The following is a 14,650-nucleotide window of genomic DNA, read 5'->3' as shown; positions in this document are numbered from 1 at the left end:
ATATTCCCAGTCATAAAAAAATGTTACTTCACGACCCTACGTTTGGGTGTCGTGATACGCCCGATTAAGACCGGGTGTGGTGCGGGGCGGATGTGGTGCGTGGAGGTTCTCAACTAGATTTTCTGGTATCATACTGTATCTAAAAAATTCCAATAAAATCTTCAAAACCCATTCACCTGCAAGTATTTGTGCATTTTCTTAAAATATATTAATGGTTTTACATGAGGAAATCAATTGCGATTGAACGTTATACGTTACCATATTATGAATAATATATTTTTATTTCTGCGTTAATGGTCCGCAAAACGTGTCTTCTATTTTCAGTGTTTATCTGGTGTAAAAAGGTTGAGAAGAGGTATAGATCCATCGTATCTAACAACGGCCTATCAGAGTATTCGCACTTTGTATTGGACTTATATTTTTCGAAGAGCTTAGCATTCGTACTGATGTGAAACCTTATTTTCTAGTATTCTTCGTAGATGAAAGAGCATAAATCTTGGATAGCTTTCTCTTGTTTCGCTCGCTCAGAAGCCAACAAGCTAGCGAGTTGAAACTGTCATTTTTGGTACTATTTTGACAGGACGTATTGAGTAGTTCGTTTTTTACCGGGAGGTCGCTACTATCGCTTTATCGCATATCGGCCCACCCGCCAGCGTGTAGCGTGTAAAGTAGCCCGGCTTTAAACTTTTCTCGGTAGATTGTTTACAATCTGCTTGTTAGCTTGTACGATGATGACGTTGGGCGAGTTTACAAGCAGATTGTAAATTCGCCAACAAGCAGCTTGGCTACAGCAAGCAGTAGTTCAATGTCATCGAGGCTTTATATGCATACATCACCCTTTCCACACACACAGTGCCCTTTTAAATCAAAATAAGTACATAACCTCAAAGATGATATTATTAATGAAAATACCAACCATTCACTGTACTCGACTTTTGAAAGAAATTTTGACTCCACAGATGTTAGTATGTTAGTATGTATTGGATGTGCCATATTTAGTCATTCATTTGGTAAGTTCAGAACACGAATCGTTATTATAGCAGCATAGCCCGGAGCCGACTTAAAACGCTACCTTCTAAATATAAAAGCATGTAATTTCAAATCTGCTCGAACGTGAGACAATGCTCTCTTTTAATAGTACCAGCCATATAGGCCGTCAATGGAAATAGGTCAAAATGAACCATGTATTGCCGTAATAAAACTTGTCGAGTGTTCACCCACTTGCCTGCGAATCTGTATATTCGGGTGGCGCCGTGTTCCATAATGCTTCATTCAAATAACTTTGTTTGTACATGCATGTCTATTTGAAACAAGTATTCCTTATATACAAATAGAAAAATATTTTTCTCTCTGGTCACTTTTTGATGTCTATGGGCGCGCTTAACTGTCAAATAAACAATAAATTTTTGCATTTTGCCGCTAGATATCCCCAGTAGTCCCTATATTTTGAACTCACTATTACATACTTTCATATTATTTCTTTTATTTTTCGATTAATATTACATTATGGCCAGATAATCCGAATGCCGAATAAACGTTATTTAATAAATATAATCATTACAATATAAACAAATGAAAGTAAATGGTTACCGTGATAGTATACCTACCTACCATATAATTATTATGCATAAATCGATTCAAGCACAATCATATGAATTGAGTTGTTAAAAATATTATATTATATTTATGAAATTATCATGAATCTGCGTTTGATGTGTATTTACTAACGAGACTCTTAAATTCGAAAGCGTCGCCTCTTTTACGAAATTTGCGGCACTGTAGATTAGCTTCATCTACGAAAGCAAAGTTTAGTGTAAATAAAGCAGTCATGATTGAATAAAATGAAGCACCAATTTATAGGATCAATTGTAAAATAGATAATACCATTAGACAATTATCAAAATAATTCACTGAATCATAATGAAACACGGAAGAAAACAAGTCCCTATGACATTTATCAACAAACGCGGGCTGTCAGTTGCAATCTGTCAAAAATCGACTGCCAAATTTAGCAATCGGTTCGCTGAACTTATGGTAGAGGGGCATTAGGTGTTCGGGTTCGGCGAGATGCTTATGCACATAATCTCCATGAACGCAAAGCATACGTTTCGCACGCCATCTGGCGTAAAATCGCATTCGAAAATAATGGGTGGATAGGGTAATAATATGTGTGCTTTATTCGTATTGTTTGCTCTGAACCAATCTTTACTTTATTGGTATTAAATTTTTCTTATAATCTTTTTTATCACATTTTTTACTTGCTACAATGGTAAAACAAAAATTCATAAAACATCCAAAATTTAGATTACCTAGTGGGAAAGATAGCTATTTTCTGTAATTCAATTCTTTGTATTGCAGGCTAAAAAAAATCAAGACAAACTTGACAAGATTAAGGCAGATAATAAACAAATGTTAGAAGACCTCGAGGCGCAAATCAAACTTTCAGAAGGTCTTCTGTCATCCGGGTATGAACAACAAGCTGATATTGACTCATTACTTGGAAAACTTGATACAATCCACAACAGTGCAGAGCAGGCTGTCAAGCAGGGCAACACAACACTTGAGGATGCTCTACGTATATATGAAACACTTAAAGGTATTAAAAATGTAATTCTATCTTAGATACCCATCTTGCAGTTTGTAATTCATTACCACAAAATTTACATTATTTCAGATTTCGAGTGTATCTTCTTTTAATAAATCTTTAAAACAAAAATCACATTTATTTTGCATGGCACAGTTCCACGTGTCTAAACACGTCAATGTGGCTGTGGTTCGTTATGTTTTGCTACTATCCCACGCCATGTTGACTGAAGTGGTAGGTAAAGTATTACTATAATGTCCGCTCTATTGATTTGTATATTCTCCGCTTAGAAGCGAAAATGATTATAAAAAAATCATACCCTTGTATAATAAATTTGTATGTCAATTTCCAGACTTCCGTGATCAAGTCATTACATCCAGGAAAGAAGCGGAGAAAGCTTTGAATACAATCCCACAAATTAATGACCTTATTAAAACAGCGAAGAATCAGACCGCCACAGTAAAAAAAAACTTGGGAACCGCTAGGGAAAATGCTAAAAAGGCAATGGATACTGCCAAGGAAGCCCATAATAAATATGCTTTACAGGCATCAAAGGTATTTTATTGATGTTTTTATTAAGATCGAATTATTTAGACATGAACTAGAGTTTTCTGATCTTTTGATTAAGCCTACTGCAATCCGACTTACATCTGCCTGTAAGCAAATAAACATTGTATAAAAACATCTCCAAACGAAAGTGTGACTATGTTCGTAGGAATCTTTTTACTATTTCATCGACTGTAATGATGTGTGATCTCGTGTAATGTTGTTTTGCACAAATTTGAACTATACAAAGCATTTTTAATTCAATAGCAATATTTGCAGGTGTGAATATGAGTTGAGTTTCAAACAAATGATTTGGTGATGATGATGATGACCAAAAATTTACAAACAATTATTGTATGATTTGAACATCAGTGTAGACTAGGCTTTACAAAACTCGATACCGATTCCAAATTGTTTTAACGTGTGGTTGAATCGATAGCCATAAAAAATTAACATTTTACATGTATCTTTGAAACAATAGAAATTTATGAATAAATGATACAATATAAAATCTAATTAGTGACATGTGTTTTCGATTAAAAGCCACTACTATTATTTAGATGTATTAATATATACTATTAGCGCCTGTACACGTGCATGTATTTACTTGCAACAATAGTGAGTATTTTAAACTACAGGCGGACCTCGACTTTCGAACGTTCGACTTTCGCATAATTCACTATTTTGCACATTTAAAAAAAATCGTTTTTAAGGAAGAATCAGTTGCCCTTGGGCATAAACGTTCTAAAAACCGATTGACATTGCTTCTTGGTGGAAACTTATCTGGTGATTTAAAATTGATGCCAATATAAATTATTTATCAAGCAGAAAATCTCAGAGCATTGAAAGGGAAAGATAAAGAATTGCTTCCAGTTATTTGGAAATCAAATAAAAAAGCCTGGGTACTGCGTTAATATTTAAAGATTGGTTCACTTTACATTTCGTGCCAGCAGTTAAGCAATATTGTAAAGTTAATAATTTACCATTTAAAATATTTTATTTCAAATAAAGAAGAAAGAAAAAGAAGAGTGGCAAAGAGTTAACTCTTGATAACTTTTTAAACATTCGCACACCTTTTCAGGAACCAATTATGTGCGAAAGTCGAGGTCCTCCTGTATTAATAACTGTTTACACGTAAAAGTGCTGACTGTCTCTCCAATCTCATTCTTCAAGAGTAGCGCGTTCGGCGGAGCGTTGAGCGACGCATGCAACTCAAACGTATAACCGTGTGTGAAAATGTTTATAGACCAAGTCTTATATATTGGTTATACGTTTGAGTTGCGCGCGTCCCTCAACTCTCCGACTTCGCCCACGTAAGACGCCCAGTGAGCAAGGTACTATTTGATAGTCGTAAAAATCGGTTAACCTCAAAATGAGTCTGTACGGTGTAGTTCATTTTTTTCGGCAGGTTCGCCACTATCGTTCTACTGCGCAGGCGCAGATATCGAACGAATCCAACTGTCATGTGAAAATTCAGAAACTTCCAAACTTTATTGATTCATGCATGCAATCTTGCAACTTACAGGATAATACAATGTTTACTCGTGTATTTTCTTGTTATGGCTGCGATAATTCGTACTGTCAACAGTAAATCCATGCATGTGTAAACGGGGTATATCTGCAATAAATTTCACTTTTAAGGTTCATGTCCTTTCATTGTCCATCATTGTCAATTCATTTTGAATAATTGTTAGTAAAAAGCTTTTCTAATTATTTCATACTTACTATAATAAAACTCATGTCTCTAACAGGAGGCCCATGTTATTCGAGAGAATGCGGCCACAACTAAAACCGAAGCTGAGACTTTACATAAGGAGGCAGAACAACTTTCAGGTAAAAGAACTCTTTCCTGTCCACTGAGACACATGGTGCTGCAAAATGCCGCTTTTGCGTCACGTGGATACTGGGTCAGTTTAGTTATACCAGATGTGCATAGATAATGCAATGCAAATCTGGCAAGCAACTTGCAGCACTGTGTGTCCTAGTCCACAAGGGTGACTGTAATGCCTCTGTGGGTGAATTTGAAAACTTAAATTAAACTTAAAATGAAAATATAATTAAAAAAAAAACAAAATCAACAATTACAAACAAAAAAGTACAAAATATGCGTATTTTGGAAGTCAGATTTTACATCGTATTTTGTATATTTATTGTTATTTAGAATGTGACAATAATTTTTGAAAATTTCATAATATTAAAAAAAATCTAATTTAAAAAACATAGATTTTTCTAAATATAAATGAATATAACTTGAAATCCTTACTCATATCAATTAAATCTTAAGTATTGACTGCATTAAGGGGACGCTCTACAGAATCGGCCTTGAGAATTGAAAATATGATTTTTTTACATGTGGTCCATAATAACTGGTCTACTAGTTAATATAAAAAGGTTGCCGCCAATGTTTGTCTCAATAAACTCCCTCCAAGTGAAGCTTGTGAAGTGAAGCTATGGGGTGACCAAAAAATAGTACTTTCTAATAAATGTTACTATATTCAATATGTTTATCAGTTCTTTGGTGGGAAGTATTGCAACTGATATGATGGATATAATAACTTTTTTGATTATGTGTTAGCCACGATATAAACTTAATAATATATTAATAACTTTTTAACCTGAAATTGTCCGAGAACTAAACATACGAAGGATGTTGAAATACATATCTACCTACATTTTTATTTCATGTTTGTAATGTTTAGGAGACCTACGTATTAAAAATAATAGGTATTGTTTAATTCGAATGCATATTTTTAAAAACGTAGAATTTAGTGTGCCTATTATATTTGCACCCACGGTGGTCGCGCGGCTTGACCGTTGGACTATCACGCCGTGGGTCTCAGGTTTGAATCCTGGGTCTGGCAAGTACACATATTGTTTTTCAATTTGTGTGTGAGTCAGGGTATGGACCTAATAGGTTGAGCAAGTGGCTGACATCCATTTCTCGTAAAAAAAAACAAAAATCTGTTAATACAAACCTCTACTCTGTGGAGGCCCATATGATCCTATTAGGATCGGACATGGTCGGGGGAATTATAAAAAGAAAGTAACTTTTTATTGCTTGCGCAAGTTCACTTTTATACTAGTGAAACAAGTGGTAGGTAGTACCATTATTGTATGTAAAGACAATGGGCGAAATAATTTATGTCATGTGTGCCTAAAAATAATTATTAACATGCAGTCACTACACACATTATTTTTTTATTCGCCCATCCGACTGGCGGCAGTCGAATAAAAAATGACGCCAGGGCTGTCGACGCAATTAATTATTTGGTACTTTTAAAATTTTATTTATAATATATTTTATTTAAGTTTTGTGTATCTAATATCCTCTGTGGTTCACGTAGTTGCATGGACCTGTTGTTTCTGGGGTCAACTAATTCAAGAATTAAACACCCATGATAGAATTTTTCCAGTTTTAGTTGCATTATATTCAAAACTCATTTCCGATTTTATAAATGGAAATTTCTTGGTGTACATAGTAAACAAACCTACGAATAAAAAAAGACAGGAAGGAACATACTGATTCATCGCAATAAAAACTGGCAACCAAATTCGCCATTTTGGAAAGCGACGACTTTGCGTAAACGAATATCGCGTGGTCTGCACGTGTGCGGTAAACTTAAATAGGTAATTTTGTGTATTTTATGTTTGTGTATCATGCATTGTTGGCCATATTTTCCGGCCTTTCTTGATTGCCGTGACACATGTTCCTTCCAGTCTTTTTTATTCATAGAAAAAAACAGTATGTTCTATTAGTTATATAATCTGTAATAAAATAATACACAATTAAAATATTTTCAAATGGAAAAAAAAACACATTTTCCAAACTTTGAGCCGTGCTCACTCATGAATATCATTCTTCATTTAGGTAAGTATATACAAATTTTGATGTTATCTTGCAAATTAAACAGGTATCTGACCTTTTCACTATATTATACATGTACCTACATGCAAATGTAATGTTTCCAAATAATTGATATGGATTATATACCATCGTATTACTTTCTCGAAATCATAAACATACTATAATAGTATTTGAGTATCAACTTAATAATAAAATACCCGTAGATATATCAATAGTATGTTTGCTACGATATCCACCCAAGTTATCAGTATGTACTTGCACGGGTTTGATTAAAAACTATGATGAAATTAACATTTTAAAAATATTAATTCATGTATTATTTTGACAGCCCTGTTTGCTGATCGGCGTTCACTTGCAGGTGTTTATCAAATAATAATTTGTAAGACGGCCGAAAATACCAATAACAATAATAATGTTTTTTTTTTAAATAAAATATCCGATGGTTAGTGATTTTTGCGAAAATATCGATTTAAATTAACGTCCTTACGACGCCGATGTCCTTTTTATACTAGATTATTCTTCAATCTCCTTCTCTTGAGCCCCCTCTTAAAGCTCGATTCAATATAAATAAAATAAATTGAAGTTATGCAAATTTTTATTTTTTATAATAATCAATGCAATGGCTGCTTTGGTTTGGTCTGTTGGTTCGAATCCCACAGCTGAATCAAATTTACATCTTCTAGAGTTTTTGTATCCTGACAATGCATGTGATAGTTTGAGTGATAATCTAACATTCATACCTCATAAAAAATCTATGGAGGCCAGTGTGTCCCACATTGGAGTATAATAATGGTAATTTAATACCACTATCAAAGGACTTTACTCAAATCTATTTTATTTTTACTTTCACGCTCGTTTCACACTATACGGTTTATGCACGGTTTTTTTCCGTCACAACCTCAGTTTGTGGTTGAGTGTTGTGCTGTGCTGTACGATTTAAAACTGTCTAATGTGAAAGCGTGCATTGGGAAACGTACACCACTGAGTCATCGGTGGCCGTCCGGGCACCATCAATTAAGTGAAATGGATGGCTGCTATACGGCGCTGTTTCGATTTTTAACCGTCGCCGTGTAATTTGTAAAGGGCCATGCTCTTCTTCATACCACTAAAAGAATATCGCCGTTCGATATTTTGCTGTACGGTCAAAACTGTATAATGTGAAAGGAGCGTCAATGCTTTAACCTTTTCTATGCTCACGATATTACTATGGCAGTATCTGACAGGCCGCAGATTTTTAATGACACATTGAATGTAGATCAATAAATAATAAAATAATTTGTGGCTTAGTTTCTCATAATTCAAACAGATGTCGCTGTGTGTTTAATTTTTTAAATTATGCAAATCAATCTACAGTGGGTAGTAATTTGAGTTCAAAGTCGGATGAGATAATGCGAAAATTTGTATGTGCGACCTGTCGATCACGGCTTCATAGAGCGAGAAAACTCGCTGAAGGCGTAGAACCGATTAATACTAGATTATTTATTATGTACTAATCTGTTATGGGTGTGCAAGCCACATCACTCCAGAAACAGATTATTCCTGGATAGATTACTACATCTTGTACCCTACTGTGCTTCCCAACCTTTTTCATGTCACATCTCAATATTAGAATTAATAAATTTTTGCAGCACGCTAAAGAATATTTCCATACTTATGACTTTTTTCACACCCTTCGGTGCCAAAGCTCATTGATTTATATATATATTTTTTTACCATGTCTGATCCTAAGAACATCATATGGGGCTCGGATGTTGTATTAACAGATTTTTTCTTTTTACAAGAAATAGATGTTAACAACTTGTTCAACCTATTAGATCGATACTCTGGGTCCAAACACACTTTGAAAAACCGCATGTGATTTTTTTTGCCAGACCCGCGATTCGAACCTGAGACTCACAACATTACCTATAAGCTGACGCAGTAGCCAATCCATAATTTAATATAGTACCATATTAAATTTATACATAAATAATATATATATGGAAAAATTGTTTAAAAATGAACATTTAAATACAATTATAAATTTATCGATACATAAATACTAAAAAAAATAAAAATTTTATGTTTGTGCTCCAACAGCAGTCTTCTTTTGCTAGCCTATCTGAGGAAGTCACACTAGGTTCAGAAAAATGTAACATTTGTAAAATCAGCTGGTATTGAACCCCCGATTATTGTTATAAAAATGTCTGCATAGAGGTAGGGATCGATACTACTATGTTCTTCTATTGTAATATATAATATGTATATAATATTATGTACTTGTTATGGTATTAATATATTTTATTTATTCATTAAAGCAGTATTAATTTATACGATGAGAAGGACAGGGCATCATATTTTATTGTCATGTAAATTTTTCCTACAAAATTCACATATTGCTTAGGCTTAGCTCTGAAATATACTCAAAATTATCCATTTTCAACCACTATATGGTATGTGGGCTTGAAACTATCAAATTGAGAATGTTGAACTATTGAAAAGATATTAATAAAATGTCTGAATTTATATTTCACAGGCCGAGTTGCTGAAACTGAAAGACAGATCGGCATTCATGAAACACGAACCAATGATGACACCGACTTAACGAAAGATGCCAAAACTAAGGTATTTAACTGTTTCTCAATATCATTCGTGGTCTTGTTGTGTTTAATTCACATCACATAGATCACACAACAAGTTTTATGTGAAATGATAATTTTTAATAGTTACAAGTTTTATTCATAGGTGCTACTGTTTATTTCTCTTTTCTTTTTTTTTAACCATGTCTGATCGTAATATGATCGGTTACATGTAAATTGTACGTAAAATATTTCACCGTAGTACAGTTAGCTGTGAGCTTTCCATTGGAAAGAGATGACCGTGTACCATACATTCTCCAATTTTATTAGATTCAATATGAACACTAATTCAATTTTCATAGCCGTATTTGGCAAAATTCATGAATGTACTTGTCTCTCCCAAAGTTACGAAATAGCACCCCAAATGACAATACAGTAAAACCTCGTTAATAAGAACACGGATAATTGAGGCGTAGAGTTACTAAACCCGCTCTAGAGACTTTTTTGAGTTTTGGGTAAATCACGAAAAACTGTTTTGGGCATATCATGATGATTTAAAAGTAATTTTAGATGTTATATTTCTTCCGTTACATACGGAAAAATATAATAAAATGTCAAATCCAATGTATAAGCCGTATTTATTCAAATAAATGCATTTTAATTATCCCAAAAGCGGTTTTTGTCAGTCGCTATCTGACAGAGCGGCGTTCGATGCGGAATTTTTTGAAAAGAGCGGTGTTTGGTGCGCAGTGGTACATTGTCGACAGAAGATGATAGTTCAGTAGCGGTCCATATTTATTTTAATTATGTAATATATTTTCGAATTTACTTAGTCTAGATAATATTTTGTAGCCATTCTTACCTACTGGCAGCTGTATAATTTTCACATTGCATCTACATATTTAGCTGTTATATTGGTATGTAATATTTTTTAAAAATAGTGGTATGTACTTGTCTTGAAAATAAAATGCTTTTTGTTGGTACAAAGCATTAATATTTATTTAGAATAACAATAACACATTTAATAATATCAATAGCATAAATGAAAAAACCCAGCGGAATTAAGTACCAACCTTTAAGGCGAAGTCTTCATGAATACAGTGGCAATAAAAGGGTAACCTGTCCAGTCAATGAACCAGATTTTTTTACGTTGTCAATACTAATATAAATATTTTTTTTCAAATGTTTATAAGATTGAGTTTAATCTTGAACAATTGACAATTACATCGAATTTCTAGAGGTGGAATAAAAAAAGAATATTATTAAATGAATAGCAAAACAAATGCCATTCGAATTATTATTAAACAAAATAAGGAATATACAGTTGTACTTGGTTATTACTAGGAAGGTTGGACTGGCTGAATTTGCTCGTTATAAGCGGTACTCGTTATATCAGAGAATAGGTATTTTTATTGTCGGCGAAAACAACAATTAGACAATTAACTAGTGTCATAGACGTAATCCGTCCCCGGCGGCATCCTGTTCGATCGAATTTTATTGCTTAGGGTCGTAATGTTTTTAAACGAACAACACATTAACAGTATTTTAGCTCGGTATATCCGATAAGTATCTCGTTATACCAGTAAATAAAAATGTATGGAGAAAATCATATACCAAATCGTTGCTATAGGATTTGTTTCCCGAATAGACCAAATGTCAATTTTACAGGAGACGAAAAACAAATTTCATTGTCTTATATTTAAATATCAGTAGATGTATCAATCATTCTTTCTACACTGTATGATTGCAACATTATCTAAGAATAGATTCCAAGAATAATATACAGGTATAAATCATTAAATGCACAGAAAATGCAGTTTATTTACAAGTACTCACTGTGGATATTCGGGAAATTTTTAGCGCTCGTTCGTTCTTTAGGACGTTCGGGATTTAAGATTGTAGCGTATTGCTGCACGGCCCACGGATTACTGAGTGGTCAAAAAGTACGCGCCTCAAATGTTATATTTATTTACACGATAATTGTTAATAATTACTTCTACTATTTAAATACTTAATGATCGTAATTACCCAAGTTCGTATGTAATAATAACATGCGGCAATCGCTTTTTCGGTTTTTTCAGATTAAGTAATAAAATAGTTTTTAAGTAATTAACTATTTTTTTATTGAACGAATAATTCACAAGATTTAAGAATGTACCATTCTATTAATTGAACATACATAATTTTTAAAATCACTTCTGAGAAAATATATTATAACCAATAGAAAATACCTTTTTGAAAAAAGTAAGACACCCGGCAGGAATCGACCCTGCATCTCCTGTGTTTACGCCCCAGTCCACGAATTATCCACTATGCTACGAGGTGACATACTTATGACGACAAACTTTAACTATTGGCCTTTTAATACCTGCTCATCAGCATACTTCAAAATCAAGCGACTATCGGCGATCGGTTTTTGTTTATTAAATAAAAGTAGGTATATACTACTTCAATTACTAACCGACGTCACAGATTTCTCCAATATTTTATAATGGTACTAACTCGTACTTGCTAACAATTTTATACTAATACTTTTTCCAAAAAAAAAATCTATATATATGTATAATCTATTATTATATCTATATATTTCTATAATTAACAATTAAACTTATTACAAACCACCAAATAATATTATATATTTACTATTGTAAGGAATAACAACACAAAATAATAGCATGTATAAATTAATTACCATTGGCTGCTAATATTAGGTAGGTACCAATATCCTAAGTATATAAAATTCACCAAATAAATAATATTTACTAACATAAATATTAAATTAAATTAACTATCAGCGCATTCAAAAATAAATAATAGCATCGCCTTTATTTTCATAGAAATACCTAGATTAAAAGTAAAATAAAAACAAACAATGTTTGCTTAATAATAATTTGAAATAATTATTATTTTTTACGTCATAGTAATAACCGGGTCACACTGTAGAATTCATATAACCGTTGGGATTTTGTGTCACAAAATGCAGTTATTTAGGTTAAAATACTCACTTCCATAACTCTACTGTAAGTTCAGGACGAACTGGTGATGTATCAGCTATGAATGATCTCTTCAAATTTGATGAATTCACTATTAACACATCTTGAGCGGGAAGGGTATTTCTACCCGCGCGCCGGACCGGTGTTCGTCGGCGGGACGGGTAGAAATACCTTTTACGCCGGCTCCACTTGAAGTGCGGGAAAGGTATTTCTACCCGATTATTGCATACGAATATTTTATGTCAACGGTTTGAAAATGTTTCAAACTACACACACATCTACAAAAAAAAATAATTTACCGTCGATTCATTTACTTACACACACACTCTTGCGCAGCCCATATGAGAGCTTGTGCGGAATCAGGAAATTTGTTTAGAGTCCTAAATCAGCGAACTATATTTCTGTAGACGATAAGAATGCTAAAACTATATGTGTCTTCTTTTTACACTTGTTTATTTTTTGATGGGTGAGCAGGAAGACAACATTTTGTGAAATATCGATGTATTCTTTAAACATGGTTTGTTCGCTGTACTGTGAATGCGATTATATATATTTTATGATGTGTGATAAATACTATGCCTCCTTTTCATACTATAATATTATCCTTTGTGAGCGAGTGAAAAGACGACAATTTGTGATCGACGGAATGCATTCTTCGCACTTGTAAGTGATATTGTGCGGTGCGATAACGCTGGTATGCGAGCGGAGCAATAAATTATAACATGAGTGGAAACCAATGTTATTTAGATGTCTGTAATCTACTACGATCTATATTGAATATCAGTATTGAATTTTCAGTCTTGAAATACGGCGCTATAGAACGGGTGTGTTTTTACAAGTGAAATATATTTAAGTAATCGATATTTTATTTAATCTTTAAAAAATGGCTTCAGACAATTATGAAAGCTATGACGAAATATTTGCCGATAATTTGTCTGCCTATTCTGGTGAAGATTTACCAGAATAAGGCAGCGACAGTGATAGCGACAGCGATAGTGAAGAGTTCCCTCGCACGAGAAGGGTACCAGTGATACCGTTACAAATCAGTGATTCTGAAGACAGTGAAGTGGAGGAAGAAGAAGTCATGGAATGGTCTGAAATAGACAACCCATCGCATATTGAACCATTTTTAGGTAATGTTGGTGTTTGCGTAGCACCAAACGATTCTGAAAATGTGATGGAAATAGTTAGTTTATTTATTGGAGATGATTTACTTAGCATGATGGTAGAAGAAAGCAATCGATACCGCACACAAAATGAATCCCGAATCAAGAAAATGAAGAAATCTATCAATTGGAAGCCTGTAAATCTTGGTGAGATGAAAAAATTCCTTGGACTAATTTTGCTTATGGGACAAGTTCGAAAAGACACAAGAGATGATTATTGGTCTACTGATCTGAGTATAGAAACACCAATATATTCTAAAACAATGAGTCGTGATTGTTTAAGACAAATTTGGCAATCGTGGCACTTTTCAAATAACGATATCATTACGGATTCCAGCGATCGCCTCGAAAAGATTAGGCCAATTATGACATACCTAATACCGAAGTTTTCTACGGTTTATAAGCCTCAAAGGGAACTTTCTTTAGATGAAGGTATTATACTGTGGCTGGGAAGACTTGTATTTAAAGTCTATAATGCATCTAAGATAATAAAATACGGTATCCTAGTGCGCATGGTCAGTGAAGCCACTACGGGATACATCTGTAATCTGATCATTTACAGTGGGCAAGGAAGACCACTATTAGACACCATCCAATTGCTTCTTGGTCCGTATTTAAATTTGTGGCATCATGTCTATATGGATAATTATTATAATAGTGTAAAAACCAGTGAAGCACTTTTAGAAAATAAAATTAGGACGTGTGGAACAATGCGAATAAACCGAGGCTTCCCAGAATGTTTTAAACACGTCAATCTTAGTGCAGGACAGAGTATTTTCCGTCGGCGAAAGGATGTAATGTTACAACTCTGGAAATCAAAGAGAGATGTTCGAATGTTTTCAACAATTCATCCATCTACCATTTTAGAGAGTCACAACATCGATTGGAATACGAGACTACACATTTGGAAACCGTTATGTGTTATAGAATATAATAAA

General features: G+C 33.6%; 1 protein-coding gene across 1 annotated transcript in view; it reads left to right on the top strand.

The window, feature by feature from the left end:
• LanB2 (laminin subunit gamma-1) overlaps positions 1-14,650 on the top strand; it is a 124,458-nt gene that overhangs the window by 96,592 nt on the left and 13,216 nt on the right. The window contains exons 20-23 of the mRNA XM_085947496.1: positions 2,359-2,596; positions 2,937-3,139; positions 4,882-4,963; positions 9,511-9,599. Of these exons, the coding sequence (XP_085803622.1) occupies positions 2,359-2,596; positions 2,937-3,139; positions 4,882-4,963; positions 9,511-9,599 (612 nt within the window). The remainder of the gene's footprint in view (positions 1-2,358; positions 2,597-2,936; positions 3,140-4,881; positions 4,964-9,510; positions 9,600-14,650) is intronic.

This window comes from Rhyacophila brunnea, unplaced genomic scaffold (genome assembly GCF_057557595.1).
Source record: "Rhyacophila brunnea isolate RB1 unplaced genomic scaffold, BYU_Rbru_1.0 scaffold_1, whole genome shotgun sequence".
In the NCBI taxonomy this organism is placed as follows: Eukaryota; Metazoa; Arthropoda; class Insecta; order Trichoptera; family Rhyacophilidae; genus Rhyacophila; species Rhyacophila brunnea.
Note: the sequence above shows the minus strand (reverse complement) of the source record. Positions and strands in the feature narration are given on the sequence as shown.